Source organism: Myotis myotis, unplaced genomic scaffold (genome assembly GCF_014108235.1).
Source record: "Myotis myotis isolate mMyoMyo1 unplaced genomic scaffold, mMyoMyo1.p scaffold_m19_p_20, whole genome shotgun sequence".
NCBI lineage: Eukaryota > Metazoa > Chordata > Mammalia > Chiroptera > Vespertilionidae > Myotis > Myotis myotis.
Window position 1 is genome coordinate 24,712,382 of NW_023416325.1, and position 16,687 is coordinate 24,729,068.

Genomic DNA, 16,687 nt, shown 5'->3' on the forward strand with positions numbered 1-16,687 from the left:
AGGAAGAGAGAGAGGAAAAGTCCAGGCGTTCAGAGAGTGACGGGAGGGGAAAAGCAAGAGCCAAGGGCCCAAGGGGAAGAGGGAAAAGGCCTGGGTCTAGCTCTGAAAGAAAAAGGAAAAAGGTGATACATCTACTTGCAGACCTAGAGACACGTATGGGGGAAAATCACAACAAAAGGGGAAAAGAGAAAAGTAGGTCAAATTCTACTGAAGTAGAAGGAAGCAGGCGACAGTCAAGTGTTAGCCCAATCAGGGGAAATAGAGGCAAAGATGATGAAATTAGTTATGAAAACACAGGATCATGGTGTGCAAACTTGAAAAAAACAACACAGTGACTCATATGCACATGAAAAAAGATACAGGAAAAAGGACAATTGGGGGGGAAAAAACAAAAATACTTATAATTTCAGCGTTAAATCCAACAGAGGAAAGTTGAACAATAGAGAGATATATAGGTCAGAACAACAAAAAGTCACAAAAGAAGTATGAAATTACACCACTAATGACAAAACAGCCAGAAACCTAGGGTCTAGCACTAATCAGAACAGTGATAGCAAAGGACACTCGGAAGATTCAGAGACATAATCAGGGCCTGCGTCAGGAGACCACCATGGGGCTGCCCATGGCCAGTCAGGAGCTAGCTCTGGACAACCTGGGTCCCATCGAGGGCAGACAGCCCGCATGGGCCATCTGAGTCTGTCCATGGACATTCAGACTCAAGTGGGACAGAAGACAGGGGCCTGGCGTGGGCGGCTCAGACAGTTCTAGACGATCGGGCTCTCCTCGGGCAGAGACATCCGCTCGAAGACACCACGTGTCATCCCAGGGGCAGTCAGGGTCGAGCTCAAGAGGGAGACAAGCATCCCGGAATGAGCAGTCACCTGACAGCCCGGCACTTGGGCACTGGACATGGACCATCTTCCGGATCCAGGACAACCGGACATGGGGGGTCCAGGAGCAGTCAGGCCAGCGACAGCAAAGGACAGTCTGAAGATTCGGGTAGACAACAGTCTCCACCTCCCGTCGGGGCCCTGACATAGAGGGGGGCCTTGGCACCGCAGGTCTTGGCACTGGGCCTCCAAAGGCCTGGGTGGTGGGCGCTCTGAGCAGCCGCTTGGGAGCTTGGCGCCGTGGAGGGCGTGTCTTGATGGGATAAGGCCCAGAGCTCTCCTCTCTACCCTGTGCCCCTCTCGGTCGATTTTTTGATCACCAGTTTATTTGCTTCACTAGATTCCACATATGAGTGAGATCATGTGATACTTGTCTTCTCTGACTGGCCTATTTCACTCCGCGTAATACTCTCCAGGTCCCTCCTTGCTGTGGGAATGGTAAGAGTTCTTTCTTTTTTACAGCAGTGTAGTATTCCATTGTGTAGATGTACCACAGTTTTCTAATCCACTCGTCTACTGATGGGCACATAGGCTGTTTCCAGATCTTAGCTATGGTGAGTTGTGCTGCTATGAACATAGGGATGCATATATCCTTTCTGATTGGTGTTTCTGATTTCTTGGGATATATTCCTAGAAGTGGAATATCACTGGGTCAAATGGGAGTTCCACTTTTAGTTTTTTGAGGAAACTCCATACTGTTCTCCACAGTGGCTGCACCAGTCGGCATTCCCACCAGCAGTGCACGAGGGTTCCTTTTCCTCCACATCCTCTCCAGCACTTGTTGGTATATTGGTGGATGGAAGCCTTCTGACAGGTGTGAGGTGTGATATCTCAATGTCGTTTTGATTTGCATCTCTCGGATGATTAGTGACCTGGAGCATTTTTCCAGTGGTCTCTTGGTCCTCTTTCCTATCTCGCTGCCGTTTTAGAACACCCGAGTGCACTGCGTTTCGCCCTCCGTGTGAAGAGCACACTGATCGCCACACTAACGGAAATCCTGAGAGCTGCAGTCAACACTCAAAATCAGGACAAAAGCCCAGAAACAGGAGCTGGGCTCCCCTCCTGAGCAAGCCGGGGAGAGGCCAATCCTGGTCTCTGCGACCTCTCACCTCAGGCCGGGGCAGGAGGAAGTCCAGCTCTGGGCTTCCAGCAGCCTCTGCCCCTCAGGCCTGCACACCCCACCCCTGCCCGGACTGCTGCCCAACGCAGCCCCTGCAGACCTGCCTTCGGAGAGGCTTCCCATCAAAGCTCCAGCGAAACCCTCCCGCCCAGGGCCTTGCCCCCACTCCTCGCCCTCCACCCCCTCCACCCCCTCCGCCCACTCCGCCCCCTCCCCTCCGCCACCGCCACCCCCTCCACCCCTGGCCGGCTTCCCCACCCACTTCCGGGGAAGCTCTGACACCCCAGGTGGGAGAGAGCGCCTGCGCCAGCCCATGGAGGCGGCTCACCCTAACTCTGCTCTGGGTCCTAAGCACCTGCATCCAAACTCTTGGAAAATATACAAAATGGGGCCTTTTTTAAAGAAAATGACCCGAGTTGTTTTTAGGAAAGTATGTCAATTCCCAAATGTTCCTGCTCAGGGCAGTCCAGGCATCAACAGAGAAATGCAAATAAAAAGTTGAAATAAGTAGCCTTACCGCCCAGTGATTCTCCTTCTGGGGATTTACCCGAAGAAGCCGAAACACGGATCGGAAAAAACCTGCGCGCCCATGTTCAGCGCAGCCTCATATCCTGACAGCAGCCCCGCGATGGGAGCAGCCCGAGCCCGTCCCAGACAAGGGCATAAAAGCAGTGTCACATACCAGGGCACGCAGCAGAACACGGCTCAGCCATACAAAGAATGGCACCTTGCCATTTGCTCCTAGAGGGTATTATGCCAAGTGAAGTCAGTCAGGGAAGACAAATACCGTATGGTTTCACTTATATATGTGACCAAAGGAACAAATAAATGACCAAATGAAATTGAAGCAGACTCATAGATACTGAGAGAGAACTGGTAGTTGCGGGGGGGGGGGGGGGCGCGGGGGGCAGCAAGGGAGGGCGGGGGGCGGGGGAGGCACAGCTCAGAGCTCTGGGTGACAGAGGTGAAGGGACTAAGAAGCACAAAATGGCAGCTACAACACAGTCCCGGGAAAGTCAGTAAAGCTTAGGAAATATAGTCAATAATACTGTGATAACCATGGATGGTGCCAGGTGGGCACTGGAAATATTGAGGGGAACACTATGAAAGTATATGATTGTCTAACCACTAAGCAGTACACCCAAAACCAATACATAAGAAAAAAACAGAAATAAGTACATCTTTTAACCCAAAATGCACAGGGAGAAAGGAGCCAAGAGAATCTCCACAGGCCTTCCCTTCCCTTCCCTTCCCTCCGCTCCTCCAGCCCTCGCCTCGGGAAGAACCTGGGATCAGGAGCCTAGTCGCTGGCCGAAAGTCTCCCTCCGAAAACATCCCCCCAGAACCAGAGGGGAACCCACAGAGAAATACGCAAACACCTGCACAATCAAGGACGTGGCCCTAGAACAACATCCAAGCTCGCTCGGGACACCTCTGAACAGTCCCTCCGGCAGGTGACAACGAAACGACTGCCCAGGCACAGGCCAGCAGCGACCAGAGTGGGAAAGAGGTCTCAACAGAACGTGCTGAGTCTTTCCACTCAGAGCATGAGCTCCATGGGGCCCCTCCCCCAATCCTAAAGGGGGCGGGGGGTGCAAAGGACATCAAACTCCAAGGGCGTCACAAAGGAAGCGCAGCGGGTGCGCTGGGTGAAATCCTTGTTAGGCATTATGTTTAGTGGGTGGAAGAGATCAGCCACTGAACGCGTGTGCACATATGCCTGGCCCGTGGACACGGACAACGGGGTGCTGAGGGCCGGGGGAACGGGAGCAGCTGGGAGGGGTTAATGGGGGGAAAAGGAGGGCCTTTCAACAATAAAGATGAAGAGAAAAAACATGCACACAATAAGAACAAGTAAATAAAAATTATTTTCATTGTATTATATTTCCCTTCTATTCCTAACACAGACTGTGAAAGGGCAGCCCAGCAGGGAGAAAAGAAATCCCTGGCAAGAAAGGCTTAGCCTGGGCCACCGGCAACTCACACAAACAGCTGAGCCCCTCCCCTTGGCAGCATGTCAGCATGGGCACCTCCTGGGTGAGGAAGTCCCTGCTGAGCCGCACAGCCTCTGGCTGAGTCACGGCTAATCCTCCAGGTGCCCAGGTGCCCATCCCCCAGCACAAGCCCAGCATCAGCCACAGGAGTCGGCCACCCTTCTGAAGCCACTGAGGAGAGGGGAGGTGGCAGGCAGGTAGCGAAGACCCGCGTTGTTCTCTGGCCGCCCTGCCTCCCCCGTCGCCCCTGCCGCCCCTGCCCAGGGGACAAAGGAAGTGGAGCTGCTCGCCATGGACAGTGAGCAGGAACCCTCGCCCAGGGCAGCTGCCAGCAGTGACACCTGTGGGACGTGGACAGACCCCTCCCCTTCCTGGTGGTTGGGATTTGTGTGATGCCTTCTCCATCCCCAGGGACTCCCCCGCCCACCCCCCGCCTCCCAGGCTCTCCTCAGGCCTCCCTCAGCGGCTGAGGCTTCCAGACCACCTGCTCACGCAGGTTCCACAGCCAGACAGGGGAGGGTGGGCGGGTGGCTTTTGCAGGAAGGTAGCCTCGATGTGCAGTCACTTACCACAGCAACCCCCAGGCATGCACCACACGCCCCCTGCAACCTCCAGCTCACAGGGCGTAGCTGGAGCTTGATAATGAGACAGTGAATTGGAGCTGTAAAGGCAGCAGGAAGGGGCCCAACGCCTCCCCTTGGAGGCAAACACAGCAAAATCACACACCACAGACAGTCCTGTACACAGAAACCACATCACGAACGATCGCTGGCATCCGGGAGGCGATAGCTGGCATCCGGGAGGCGCTGCAGGCCTCTGCTAGGCTTGCAGGTGGCTGAAGAGTAGAGAAAAAGCCACAGAGGTCACCTGGCCCAGGGGTCCCGAACATGGCTGCAGAGTCACCCCAGGCCACTAATTCAGAACCCCCATGACTGGAGCCCAGGAACCAGTATTTTTCAAAGAGATACCTGGCATGTCTCCAATGCAATGGGTCTAGTCCACTCCCCTTCCTACTGGCAGGACCTAGGACTTAAAATGATGGTGGCCAGCTCTGGCTGGTTTGGGTCAGTGCATAGAGCATCAGCCTGCAGACTGAAGGGTCCTAGGTTCGATTCTGGTCAAGAGCATGTACCTTGGTTGCAGGCACATCCCCAGTGGGGGGTGTGCAGGAGGCAGCTGATCAATGTTTCTCTCTCATCGATGGTTCTCTCTATCCCTCTCCCTTCCTCTCTGTAAAAAATCAATAAAAAATATTTTTTTAAAAATGATGGCAGCCAGAAGACTCCTTATGGGGCAGCTGTCTTTGGGAAGCTGTTAAAACTCTATGATCTACTGATCTGAGCCAAATGTGGGAACCCTCAAAAACCCTATTTAGACCCAAAAGTTGTCTGTCTTGCATGGTAGTGTTTATATGAACGTCCGGGACAGGTAGTCCATAGAGGTGGACGGCATACTGGCGGCTGCCCGAGGCTGGGGGAGCAGGGAGTGACTTCACTGGGAAAGGGTTTTGTTCTGGATGAAATGGTCTAGGACTGGACAGAGGCAGTGGTTGCACAACACTGTGAATGTACTAAATGCTACTGAATTGTGCACTTCCAAGTGGTTATGTGAAACTCAGCTCAATTTTTTAAAAGACTCTGTTTATGACCTAGAAAGAACAGAAAACGTCTCAAGTGCTGACCCAATACCTCGGAGCTCCCACTCTTCAGAGCTGCTTCTTTCATCTCCTGTGGATCCTTCAAACCACCAAGCGACGCAGCTGGAGCCAGTCCCGGGGAAGCGGGCCGAGGGCCGGGTCCTGCCAGAGCCACGCGTCCGCGCCGTCAGCAGCCGTGCAGAGCCCAGCAGCCTGCGGGCGGGCTCCCTAGGGCCCAGTCCCCGTCCCCAGTGGGGACGGCCTCGGGCTGGGAGGCAGTGTGCACCTCCAGCTCACAGCAGTCACCACCCAACGCTGACACCTCACCATCGCTGTCTCTCGCCACCAGCGTGCCCGGGCATCCAGAGAGGTAGATGGTCTCCAGCCTCGAGCCCTGGGTTGTTAGCAATAAAAGGAGGACAGAGGTGGTGTGAAGGCTGACTTCTCATGCTTCCCTTACTGACTGCACATCCATGAGGCCCACTAGGTGCAAGGCACCCACTGGGGCTCTTTTTCTTTTTAACATGTTTTTTATTTATTTCAGAGAAGAAAGGAGAGGGAGAGAAGGCTAGAAACATCAATGATGAGAGAGAATCATTGATCAGCTGCCTCCTGCACATCACCTACTGGGGATTGAGCCCGAAACCTGGGCATGTGCCCTTGACCAAAATCGAACCTGGGACCCTTCAGTTCGCAGGCCAACACTCTATCCACTGAGCCACACCAGCTAGGGCCACTGGAGCTCTTGAACCATTTCTTACCTGTCAAAAGTACACAGAGTCCTTCTGGGGGAAATTAGTGTTGCAAATCTGACGGTAATGAGAAATTTACAATAAAACCACAGTACAGTCATTGAGGCTTATCCAGAATATGGAATGGGTCCCCTAGCGTCTCTATTCATTTCTTCTGGCATCAACTCTTTCAAATTGGTCAAACCCAGACACCACAGCCTACATCCTCGTCACTCCTGTACAGCTTCTTCCCAGAGCACAGTCCCGGGAGGACAAACAGGCCGCCTGGCTCTTTCTCTGCCTCACTGCCAGGGAGACACAAAGGAGCATCTTCAAAACGCACTGTGGACAGTGACACATACAGCAAGCATCCTGTCCCTGAAGCCGGCGGAAGCCCTGAACTTCAGGACAGGCCTGAGGAAGCCAAAGCCAGAGTCCTGAGGGTCCAAGAATAACAAGGTTTTCTCCAACCACCTGTTTGCACGACCTAAATGCTAGGTGTGCAAATGGCCCTCTGCATCCAAGCGACGCTCAGTGGTTGAGCGTCAACCTATGAACCAGGAGATCAACGGTTCGATTCCCAGTCAGGGCACGTGCCTGGGTGCAGACTTGGTCCCCAGTGTGGGGTGTGCAGGAGGCAGCCAGTCAATGATTCTCCCTCATCACTGATGTTTCTAGTTCTTTCTCCCTCTCCCTACCTCTCTAAAATCAATTTAAAAAATATTATTTTTTAAAAAGACTGTTCTCACTGTTTAGTGAGCTCGCCGTCCTCCCTGCAGCCCACCCCGAAGGAGTCTAGGTGAGAGCTGCCTCACACAGCCCTGCTCATGGCACCGCCTGTGTTTGCTCACTCACTTCTCCTTGTGTTTGCTCGAGACCCTTCGCCCACAGACCTCAGGACCTATTCTGCTGATAAATCTGGCCGCCCATCTCACAGATGAGGACCTTGGGCTTAAAAAATTGGCATTTCACTACAATCTCTTTAACTAAAATCGTGATCTCTTTTTAGGGGAAAACGAGCTCATGGTTTTAGGTAAGGAGATAATCCTGTTTTCTCTTTACCCAAAGGGGGACGACCCTGTTCTCACTGACTTTCCACGCAGGGAGCAGAATCTCTGTGCACCGGCCTCCTCGTGCGCTTCCTCCCGGGGAGCCCATGTCATTTAGCGAACAGCGCACCTGCTGCTCTATTAACGAGAACCTGTGAAAGGCATTTTGTCATGAAAATTATCACGCCTTCGGGTACCAGGTGGCAAGTAAGAAAACAGGCTCGGGGAGCGTCAGGGCACCTCTACCCTGTCTCCCGCATTGCAGAGCGGGTGGTGCACCTGAATCAAAACCCCGGGCCAGGGCAGACACCCCACCCCACCCCCAGTGCTAACCGCTGCTGAGCACCCTGGGCCAGGGCTAGTGTTAAGTGAGGGTTCACCTACGAACTACAAGCTACTTCTGGGAGCTCTTCAGGAAGGTTCCGGAACATCAACTTTCCCAGACTCTCCTCTTTGGCTCTGCAACCTCGTCATTTCCTTCCCTCAATAAATATTTACTATCCCAGACTCCAGGCTAGGAATTAGGACAACAGCGGACTTGGGGGTGGGGCAGAGTGCGGCTCCCGCAAGAGCAGAGCAGCGCCAGGAGCCAGGAGGGCTGGCCAGGAGGGAGCCAGGAGGGCTGGCCAGGAGGAGCCAGGAGGGCTCGGCACTTGTAACAGGAAGTTAGTGTGGCCAAGAGCACCGAGAAGAGGGTGACATGAAACGAGCTCCAGGGTGTAAAAGGAGGAGAGTTCCTTTTACAGCAAAAAGGTCGTGGGTCCCTGGCTGGGAGCAGGGCTTGCGCGGGAACAGTGACGAGGCAGACGTGCGGTGCGCAGCAGCCGGAGTGTCGGTCCTGGTGACTTACTGGCTGCATAAGGCTGTCACCTTCCTGAGCCCCCAGTCCCCCCTGTGAAATGAGAGCAACAATAATGCTCGCTGTGCCTGCCCAGCGGCGCGGGCGCCACGCACACACACTCCAGACTTCAGAATGCTCACACCGCTCCCTGCCGTTCACAGGGGATTCTTCACAGCAAAGGAAGCCACTCCGCACCAAACGGCTCCATGAAAAGGCACCGAGCCCAGCAGGGCTGGACGCGGAGAGCAATGGCAGTGTGGACGGACGGGTCGGACCTGCCAGCCGGGTCAAGCCCAGCGCTCAGGCCGAGCCCAGCTCAGGCGGTCCCCTCCCTCCACACCGGGCTCAGAAACCCGGGGGAACCCACCTCCAGCCCACCCGTGTGGCACGCGTTTCCGGCACTTCCTCGCCCCACAGGGGAAGCATTTACACGTTACAGCCCAGAACTGAAGGCCCCCAGACCTGTCCTCACCAGGGGCTTCTTTACCGACGGAGCGCGAAGCTGCTGACTCCTAGCTTAACTCCACTGCCCTGTGTCCGTACCCGTTTACCTCTGTCCAGCGCCCCACCGCCACCCCTTAATTCTTCTCCTCCAAGGATGCAAGGCCTTATCCCGCAGGACCCATCCCCAGCGGGGCACACCTCGCCAAGCTCAGCGACCACATGCCCAGTAAGCGCAGGATCTTTTTAAAGGCTCAGCGAGAGAACTTCAGGGAATGAAGTAGGTACAGGTACAGAGTCTCATGTTACTCAAGTAACTGAGCCCAGGTTTAAAACCTTTCAAGTCTCTTCCAAACAATGCTGACGTTTCACAGGCCACTCGCCCGCCCCCCTCCGTCCCCACACCCGGCACTGTGGGCTCCTCTCTGAGCTCCGGGGCAGCCAGCCCCGCCCCCTCACCAGGCCCCCCGGGCAGGCCGAGGGGCCCTATCTCGCACAGAGGCCCTGGGCTGACAGAGAAGGAGGGTCCCTGACCACCTGGGCCTCTGCCTCAAACATGGCTCATCTCACAGGCACCCGCCTGCGTCGCCCAGTGAGAGGCCCTACACTAGCCTTTCTCCCAAGTTTGCTTTTAACACTGGTCCTCCACATTCCATGAGATCATCCCAGCTTTCCCCCCTTTTTTCTAGGCCAAAGGTTTCCTAAGAGTTAAAAATTTCCTCGTGACACTACTCAGCTCCGCGGCTCAGCAAGGTTGACTGGCTCTCACCTGGGCACCAACTAACATGAAAATCCCAATCAGGACCCATCCACTTATGGCTCAAACCCACTTACTCCACACGCTCACCATCGTCCCCTCTGACTCACAAGTATTTGGCGGAAGTGGGTTTCTACTCAATAGGCTGGTCTTTTCTCAATAACAGAAGCCACCTTAGTTACTTTCTTCATTTAAAAAATGGAGAGGGATCATAAACAGCACGTTGGCCCCTGCACAGCAGGAATCGCGTTTGACAGACACACCTCTCTGCTGTTCACGTTAGCCGCTCAGATCTGGGCTATCAGCACATCAGCCTGCCTTTCTGAGAATCCACAGCGTGTTTTTAACCTACTTCAAGGGACTGGAGATAAACCATGGGGAAGGCCCCAGTGCTCCCAGCGCACAGCCCACAGCTGTCGCGGCCACGGCACTAAGTGCAGGGCGGGCGGGAGCGGGTGCCGCGGCGATGGAGACACACGCCAGTGCTGTCATCCCCATGCCAGCCGTCCGTCCGGGCTGCAGAGATGAAGACAGACCCAGCTACAGGGAGGCCAGTCAACAAGTCCAGGGCACACGGGGTGGGGCGGGCAGGCCCCACTGTCTATACTCTTTCCAGGCTCAACAGACCTGCGAGTCTGCCCAGCAACTCCGCAAAGACCCACGAGGGGCCGTTGGTGCAAGGCCACATCAGAAGTGAGGCACAGACGTCAGCTGTCATCGCCCAAGGCACTGATGGGGGGAAGCAGCTGTGCAGAGGCACCCCGAAGACAAACACACCACCCACGTGCCATCCTCAGCCCCTGAAGCATTCCTGCCAGGAGAGAAAGAGACTGACTCCCGCCATCAGCCAGCAGCCAGCAGCCAGCAGCCACCAGCACCTGGGTTTGACGGCAGCCCTCATTCCAATGACCTGAAGAGCGGGTCATCCAAAAAACGCTCATTTCCCTCCCATTTGTGGTAAAACAAATGCATGCCCCGTTGCTGCAGCTCCGCTTCTCTCTGGCCAGGGCCCGGGCCAGGAGGAGCCTGCAACCGAGGTAGGTGCCCTTGACCGGATCGATCCAGGGACCCTTCGGGGAGGTAGGGGCTGTCCACCACTGGGAGAGAACACCTCCCACAGCCTGTAAGAGCTACCCAGCCCAGAACACTAGACAAGAGCTGCATGTGGCTACTTAAACTTAAATTTACATTGAATAAGATTAAATGAAATAAAATAATTTCAATTTTTCAGTCATACAGCCACATTTCACCGCCCATGTTGCTAGTGCACACACCAGCCAGCCCAGACACAGACTGTTCCCGTCATCACAGGTGTCTAAAGCACTCTACTGGGCTCTGGCTGGTGTGGCTCAGTGGACAGACCATTGGCCAGTGTACCGAAGCGTCCCGGGTTCGATTCCAGTCAAGGGCACGTATCTCGGTTGTAGGCTCCTCCCAGGCCCGGGCCCTGGTCAGGGCTCATGCAGGAGACAACCCATCTATGTTTCTCTCACATGGATGTTTCTGTCTGTCTTTCCCTCTCTCTCCCACTCGCCCTAAAATCAATGGGAAAAGATCCTCAGGTGAGGAATAAAAAAGCGCTCCACTGGGAGCTCCCTCATGGGCCAGGAGGGTCTTCCAGCTCTTGGCTAGCAGAGTGATAGGGCCATGGACGCTCCCACTGCGGTCAGCAGTTACCCACAGTCACAGATGCTGTAAATCTTTTTAACTCACTATTGTGATCACTATCAAGTTCTATCTTCATGGAAACCCCCCATACACACCCTCAAAAAAAGAAATGCACAAAGCATCCCTATATTACAATTAAAAAAAAACTGAGGGTTTCACAATAACAGAGTGGAACCCAAATCTTGACCTATCAGCAGCCCGCCCTACTTTCCCTGATTTATATCAGCATCCTTAGCCGCCTCCATGCAGAAGGCCGCCCATGCCACTTCTTTGAAGGCCCAACGTTCACAGCTCAATAAACCAGTAAATTAGGTCGGAATTAACTGTGGCTCATTTTAAACTGAAGGAAATTGATTTCTGCATCGGTGTGGCTGGCCTGAATACACCATGTGCCAGTGGATGTCCTGGTGCACCTAGAGAATTGTCAGGAAGGTGTGTGCTCACCACCAAAGAGAACGCCTCACCCCTGCAGCCCAGACCCCTTCTGGAAAAATCCTAATCCCAAACAGGCAAGCCAAAATGGAGGGAGCTCACCTTTAGTTTCCACTAAATCTTCAAGAAATGGAGAAAAGGTCAATGTAATACCTCAACTTGCATTCACTTTTATGCAGTCAATTATCTGCATCTGACTTATCAAAAATTCTAAACTCCAAGCTAGCTTCTGTTCATGCCAGCCATTTCACACACCAGTTGCTCAAAAATGCAAACTCATTTTAATATTTGTCTGAGGAAAATGTAATTAGAAAGTACATTGGTGTTTTTTTTAAAAAGACTAAATATATACCAAAGGCAGAGGGGTTGTTTTTTGGGTCACCAGCTCTGCAGATTACTGGGCTGTCGGGCTGGCCCCGTCTGTCTCGGACCCGGGGCCGGGCAGTAACAGTACAAAGGTGGCTTTCATCTCTAAGGAGAAGCAGATCCAAATCCACAATGAGATGTCCCAACAACTTCCATCTTTGTTGGTTGCTGTTGGGATCTGCGTCCTGGATCCCAGGTATCAAAGCACTTATTAAGCACAACATTAGCTTCATTTCACTCCCTATGAAGAAAGCATCTTGGAAACAACATGAATTAAAACCAATACCCAGCCCTCGCTGGTCTGGCTCAGTGGATAGTGTCGGCCTGCAGGCTGAAGGCTCCAGTCAGGGCACATGCCCATGTTGTGGGCTTAATCCCCAGTAGGGGCCATGCAGGAGGCAGCTAATCAATGATTCTCTCTCATCATTGATGTTTCTATCTCTCTCTCCCTCTCCCTTCCTCTCTGAAATCAATAAAAATATATTTTTAAAAACACACACCAATATCCACGATCTCTATATTCTGGTGTCCTGCATCTCTGAGCTCTACATCTCTAGGGAACTGCTCTCCAGGATGACTTTTCACTTTATCCCTTTAATTCTCCATCCCTGTCCCCCTTCCTCCCGTTCTTTGCACATCTTAAAGCCTCTGCCCACCTACATACCCCAAAACAAGCAAGCAATGAGCTCAGTGGTGGCCGGAAACTGAGCTGCATGCAATAAGGGATGCCAAATGGAACCAGGACGTTTCTCAAGGTCACATCCCTTATCCAGCCAACCCAACAAGCCAGGCAACTCTGCACCTACGTGAAGTCAACTGGAAACAGAAAATGTTTTGCCTTCCCATCTTTTAGAAGATGCAGGTCAAACATTCTAACTTCAGAACCATCCAACCAATTCTTTCCCAGGCCAGTGTATCGGGCAAGAATCCACTCCAAAGAGACCGAAGCTCAGCAGTGTGCCACCCCCAAAGGAGGCTCTTTGTCCCAGGACCTTGTGCTGTAACAGACACTTGATTTTCAGTCTCAAATCAGGACACTGAATACTCCCTGGAATTATAAAGAGAGCTCACTGGAAGGAAAATAAACCTGTAAATCCTGTTAGGCTTTGAGCTTCATTCCAGAGGATTTTTCCCTGAAACAATACATTAGCGATGCCACAGAGCCTAAGAGAGGGCACTGCACCACGAATCCCCGCTCATCACTCCAATAACCCCCCGGATCACACAGGAGGAAAGGGCCCCACGACCACCGCCCTCCCCGGCAAGTGAGCCAACTCACCATCAGCCTCCGCCAGGCCCTCCTTGGAACGCCTGTTCTAGAACTTGGATGAGCTCCCTACACCCAGGCCTGGCTTCTACCAGGTGTGCAGCAGGTCCACCCATATTCCTGAAGGGACTCCCCGGTGCCAGGACACAGAGCAGAGAAAGACCTGATCCACGCCCAAGGAGCAAACATGGAGACGTGAGAGTTAAACCAACACAACGCAAGGCTGGTAACACTGCAGCTGAGCTCAAAAGAGCTCTTCCCCCAGGAGCCTGGGCTCCCAGGAGTTGCTTGGTTGCTGAAGGATGGAATAGGAAGGCCAGTTCAGGCAGAGGAAAAGGCAAGAGGATGGCACAGGGACACGGAGCGGACATATAATCAAGAAGAAACTCAGTGTAGCAAGAATTATGGAATCCCCTTTCTTGGACTTGACCTTTGTAAGAAGGGGCTCAACGCCATAGGTTAGTGGAGCCAGAGAAAAAGAACTGACTACACCACAGGGCCCTTTCTCCACCCGTGCAGGGCACCCTGGCAAAGCCCTCCTCGCTCCTCCCAAAGCTGGTGGCCTAGGGCTTCTGCATTTAGGCAGCTCCTGTTTCCAGCCTGAATCTGTGCTACCAGATATCCTCAACCTCATCCAAGGTCAGAGGTCAGAACCTACAGAGTACTGGAGCCCACTGACCCCTTACCACTCCATCTCCCATGCCCTCCCCTATCAAACAACCCACCGCAGAGCTGAGAAAGGCTACTGCATCTGCGTTTCCTTGTTCTGGTCTGGACAGTCACGTGCCTTACTTGCATCTGCTTTACCTCCTTACGTTGTAAGTCTTCTGAAAGCAGGATGAAGTATTCCCGCCCCCATCTGCACTCCCATCTCTACAGAACCACACTCAATTCAAACGATACTATGGGAAAACACTGACATTCTAGGTTTTAAAGTTAAAGGGAAGGAGTACAACGTGGAACCTGGCTTCGGGCTAGAAGCAGGATGGGCATATGTGTATAGTCCACGTCCTGACGCAATAGTGAAGGCAGCACTGCTCATAACCCGCAGGGACAGCTAGAAACCAGGTCTGTCCAGGAAAAGCCGGCACAAGGTCCCCCTTGCTAGAACGGTCGTTCCAAATAGATGTGAATTCCTCCAGAGGTCCCAGGGGGCCGGCCGGCCCCTTCGGTCAATGATTCCTGTGCGCAAAGCCGAAGGGTCTGCATAGGGCTCCTCGCGGCAGAAAGCCCAGCACCAGGAAGTTCTTCCTTCTACCTAGCCCACTCCTTAAAGACCCAAATTAACCCGGGGCATCCGAGAGCAATGGCACCGAAGACAGTCTCCGAGGGAAAACAGCAGCACTGCCCGTGTCCTGCTTTGGGCAGGAATTCCTCATTATATGTTGGACTGTGAGTTCTCCATCCTTCAACTGGAACAAACCCACGCTGCCTGGCTGCATAAAAGAGCCGTGGTTTTTGAGAACACAGTTCATCGTTAACTTGCCCCAAATGCAAAGGGGAAGGGCAACTGTGTGCATATTTCTGAGACAGGAAAGCTCTTCCCTCCACAGCTATAGCTGCAGCAGACCTGAGCTCAGGAAGGGACTGCGCCCCCTCCTCGCCCTCCTGCACCCACGTCCACTCCAGGCCCCCAGAGAGCAGATTCAGGTCCACAGCAGAGCTGACTGGGGAGACTCAATGAACAAGGGAACCCCACTCCCCACCCCCTCCATCAGGATGCTGGCATCTCTGCTGAGCAAGGACCTTGCTGACTTCAACAACACACACTTTTCAGATGGGAGGGGGGGGGCAATCACATCCCCACTGGCACACACCAGGTCCCCAGGGGCTGACAGCAGGCAGAAGTCAAATGCTCCCGCCCACTCACCACCTCCCGCCCCCGTCACAGCCCAACACACACAGGAGTTAAAAGTAGGTATTTAAGAAGCTTTACATAATGTCAGGGCAACTGTCTGGTCCCCCTAAAGTCAGAGACAATGCAGCCACAAGTTAGGGAGCAGGCAGCCCGGCCCCATGTGACCTCGGCTCGTCATTTCACCTGCCCCAGGTTTGGTTTCTTCATCAACAAAATGACACAGTAGGGTTAACCAATGTCACTGCAATATATTTAATTTTAAAAAAATTTACGATACAATAGGGTAAGATGGCTTGTTTATAAGGTTCTTCCTGGCTCCGAGGACTGAATGTTTAACTCTATTTCCTGAAGAAATGGCTAAAGAAAAATCGGTGAAGAGAGGCAAAATTCAGACTAATCTTTTAATTGTTATTTTAAAAGGGGACACTTTGTAGAAATCGTGCTGTTTACGAGCTCCATTGGTCCCACCTGTTCTCCCCCACTGACCTTCGATTTTTGCCGATGTCAGTCTTAACCGCAGGCCTGGGAGTCTCGTGAAGCAATTACACCGTCAAGTTAATTTTTCCAAACCTGATACTAACCCACAGACTCGGTCTGCAATTTCTAGCATGAAGTCTGGCCATGGAAGTGAAATTCATGTTACTCATGATCTAATAAAGCCATTGCCCGGATAGAAATAGATCACAGAATAATGCTCAACAAATGTTTGCAGTCTTTCAAATCATGAGGGATATTCGCATCCAAAATAAAGTCAATTGTGTTTCAGGGAGTGGGGTGGATTAGAAGCTTACACTTGCACACGCGCGCGCGCGCGCGCGCGCACACACACACACACACACAGTAACCCTTGGCTGTATCTGCATGTCTGCTTTCCGGTTCGCTCACCTCCACCGCCGGCAGAGCGGTGAGAGTGGAAACCCCCTCCTCGCGCTATTCTGCACCAACCGCAGGCTGCTCGCCGGCACGGCCCACCTCTCACCCCCACGCAACATGAAGCGCACCCCATGCTTCCTCACCCACAGACTCCCCTGGGGAAGGTGCACCCCAGTTACCTGGAATACGTTTGCTAAAACCGACGGGAAGAAGGAAAGATGAATGCAATTCAACGGCAGAGGGTGTGCTCCTGGGGGTGGGAGGGGTCGGGAACGAATGCCAGCCCGGGGTTCCCCGCGGTGCCGCACCGGAGGCTGCTGCGCGGGGTGGATGCGGGGCGGAAGCCGCAGGGAGGAGGGGCTGGGCGCCGGCCACGGGCTCACCTGTCCGTACACCTGGATGGGCTCCGGCTGCAGCGCGGCGCTCCGTCTCCTGCGCAGCGGCTCCCCGCGCGCCCGCGGCCGCAGCTCCCGCGGGTCGGCCCGCACCACGAGGAAGCCGCGGTCCTGGGCCCGGGGCGTGCGGCCGGGCAGCGTCTGCGTCCCCGCCGCGCCCGGAGCCGGTGGCGGCAGCAGCGCGAGCAGGGCCAGCGGGGCGAGCAGGGCGCGGAGGAGGCGCGGCTGCCTGCGGCTCGGGGGCGCCATGTTCGCGCTGCGCAGGGGGCGCCGCCGCCCGGAGAGAATGCGCAGCGCGAGCGGGAGCGCGGCCGCCCCGGCTCCAGCCCCGCCCTCCCCGCGCCCCGCGCCGCCCCCGCCGCCCCCGCC

At 54.1% G+C, this 16,687-nt stretch overlaps 1 protein-coding gene across 1 annotated transcript in view; it reads right to left on the bottom strand.

The window, feature by feature from the left end:
- SORL1 (sortilin related receptor 1) overlaps nucleotides 1–16,633 on the bottom strand; it is a 153,262-nt gene extending 136,629 nt beyond the window's left edge. Inside the window, exon 1 of the mRNA XM_036353719.1 lies at nucleotides 16,307–16,633. Within this exon, the coding sequence (XP_036209612.1) occupies nucleotides 16,307–16,567 (261 nt within the window). The 5' untranslated portion in view covers nucleotides 16,568–16,633. The remainder of the gene's footprint in view (nucleotides 1–16,306) is intronic.
- Nucleotides 16,634–16,687: the final 54 nt, after the last annotated feature.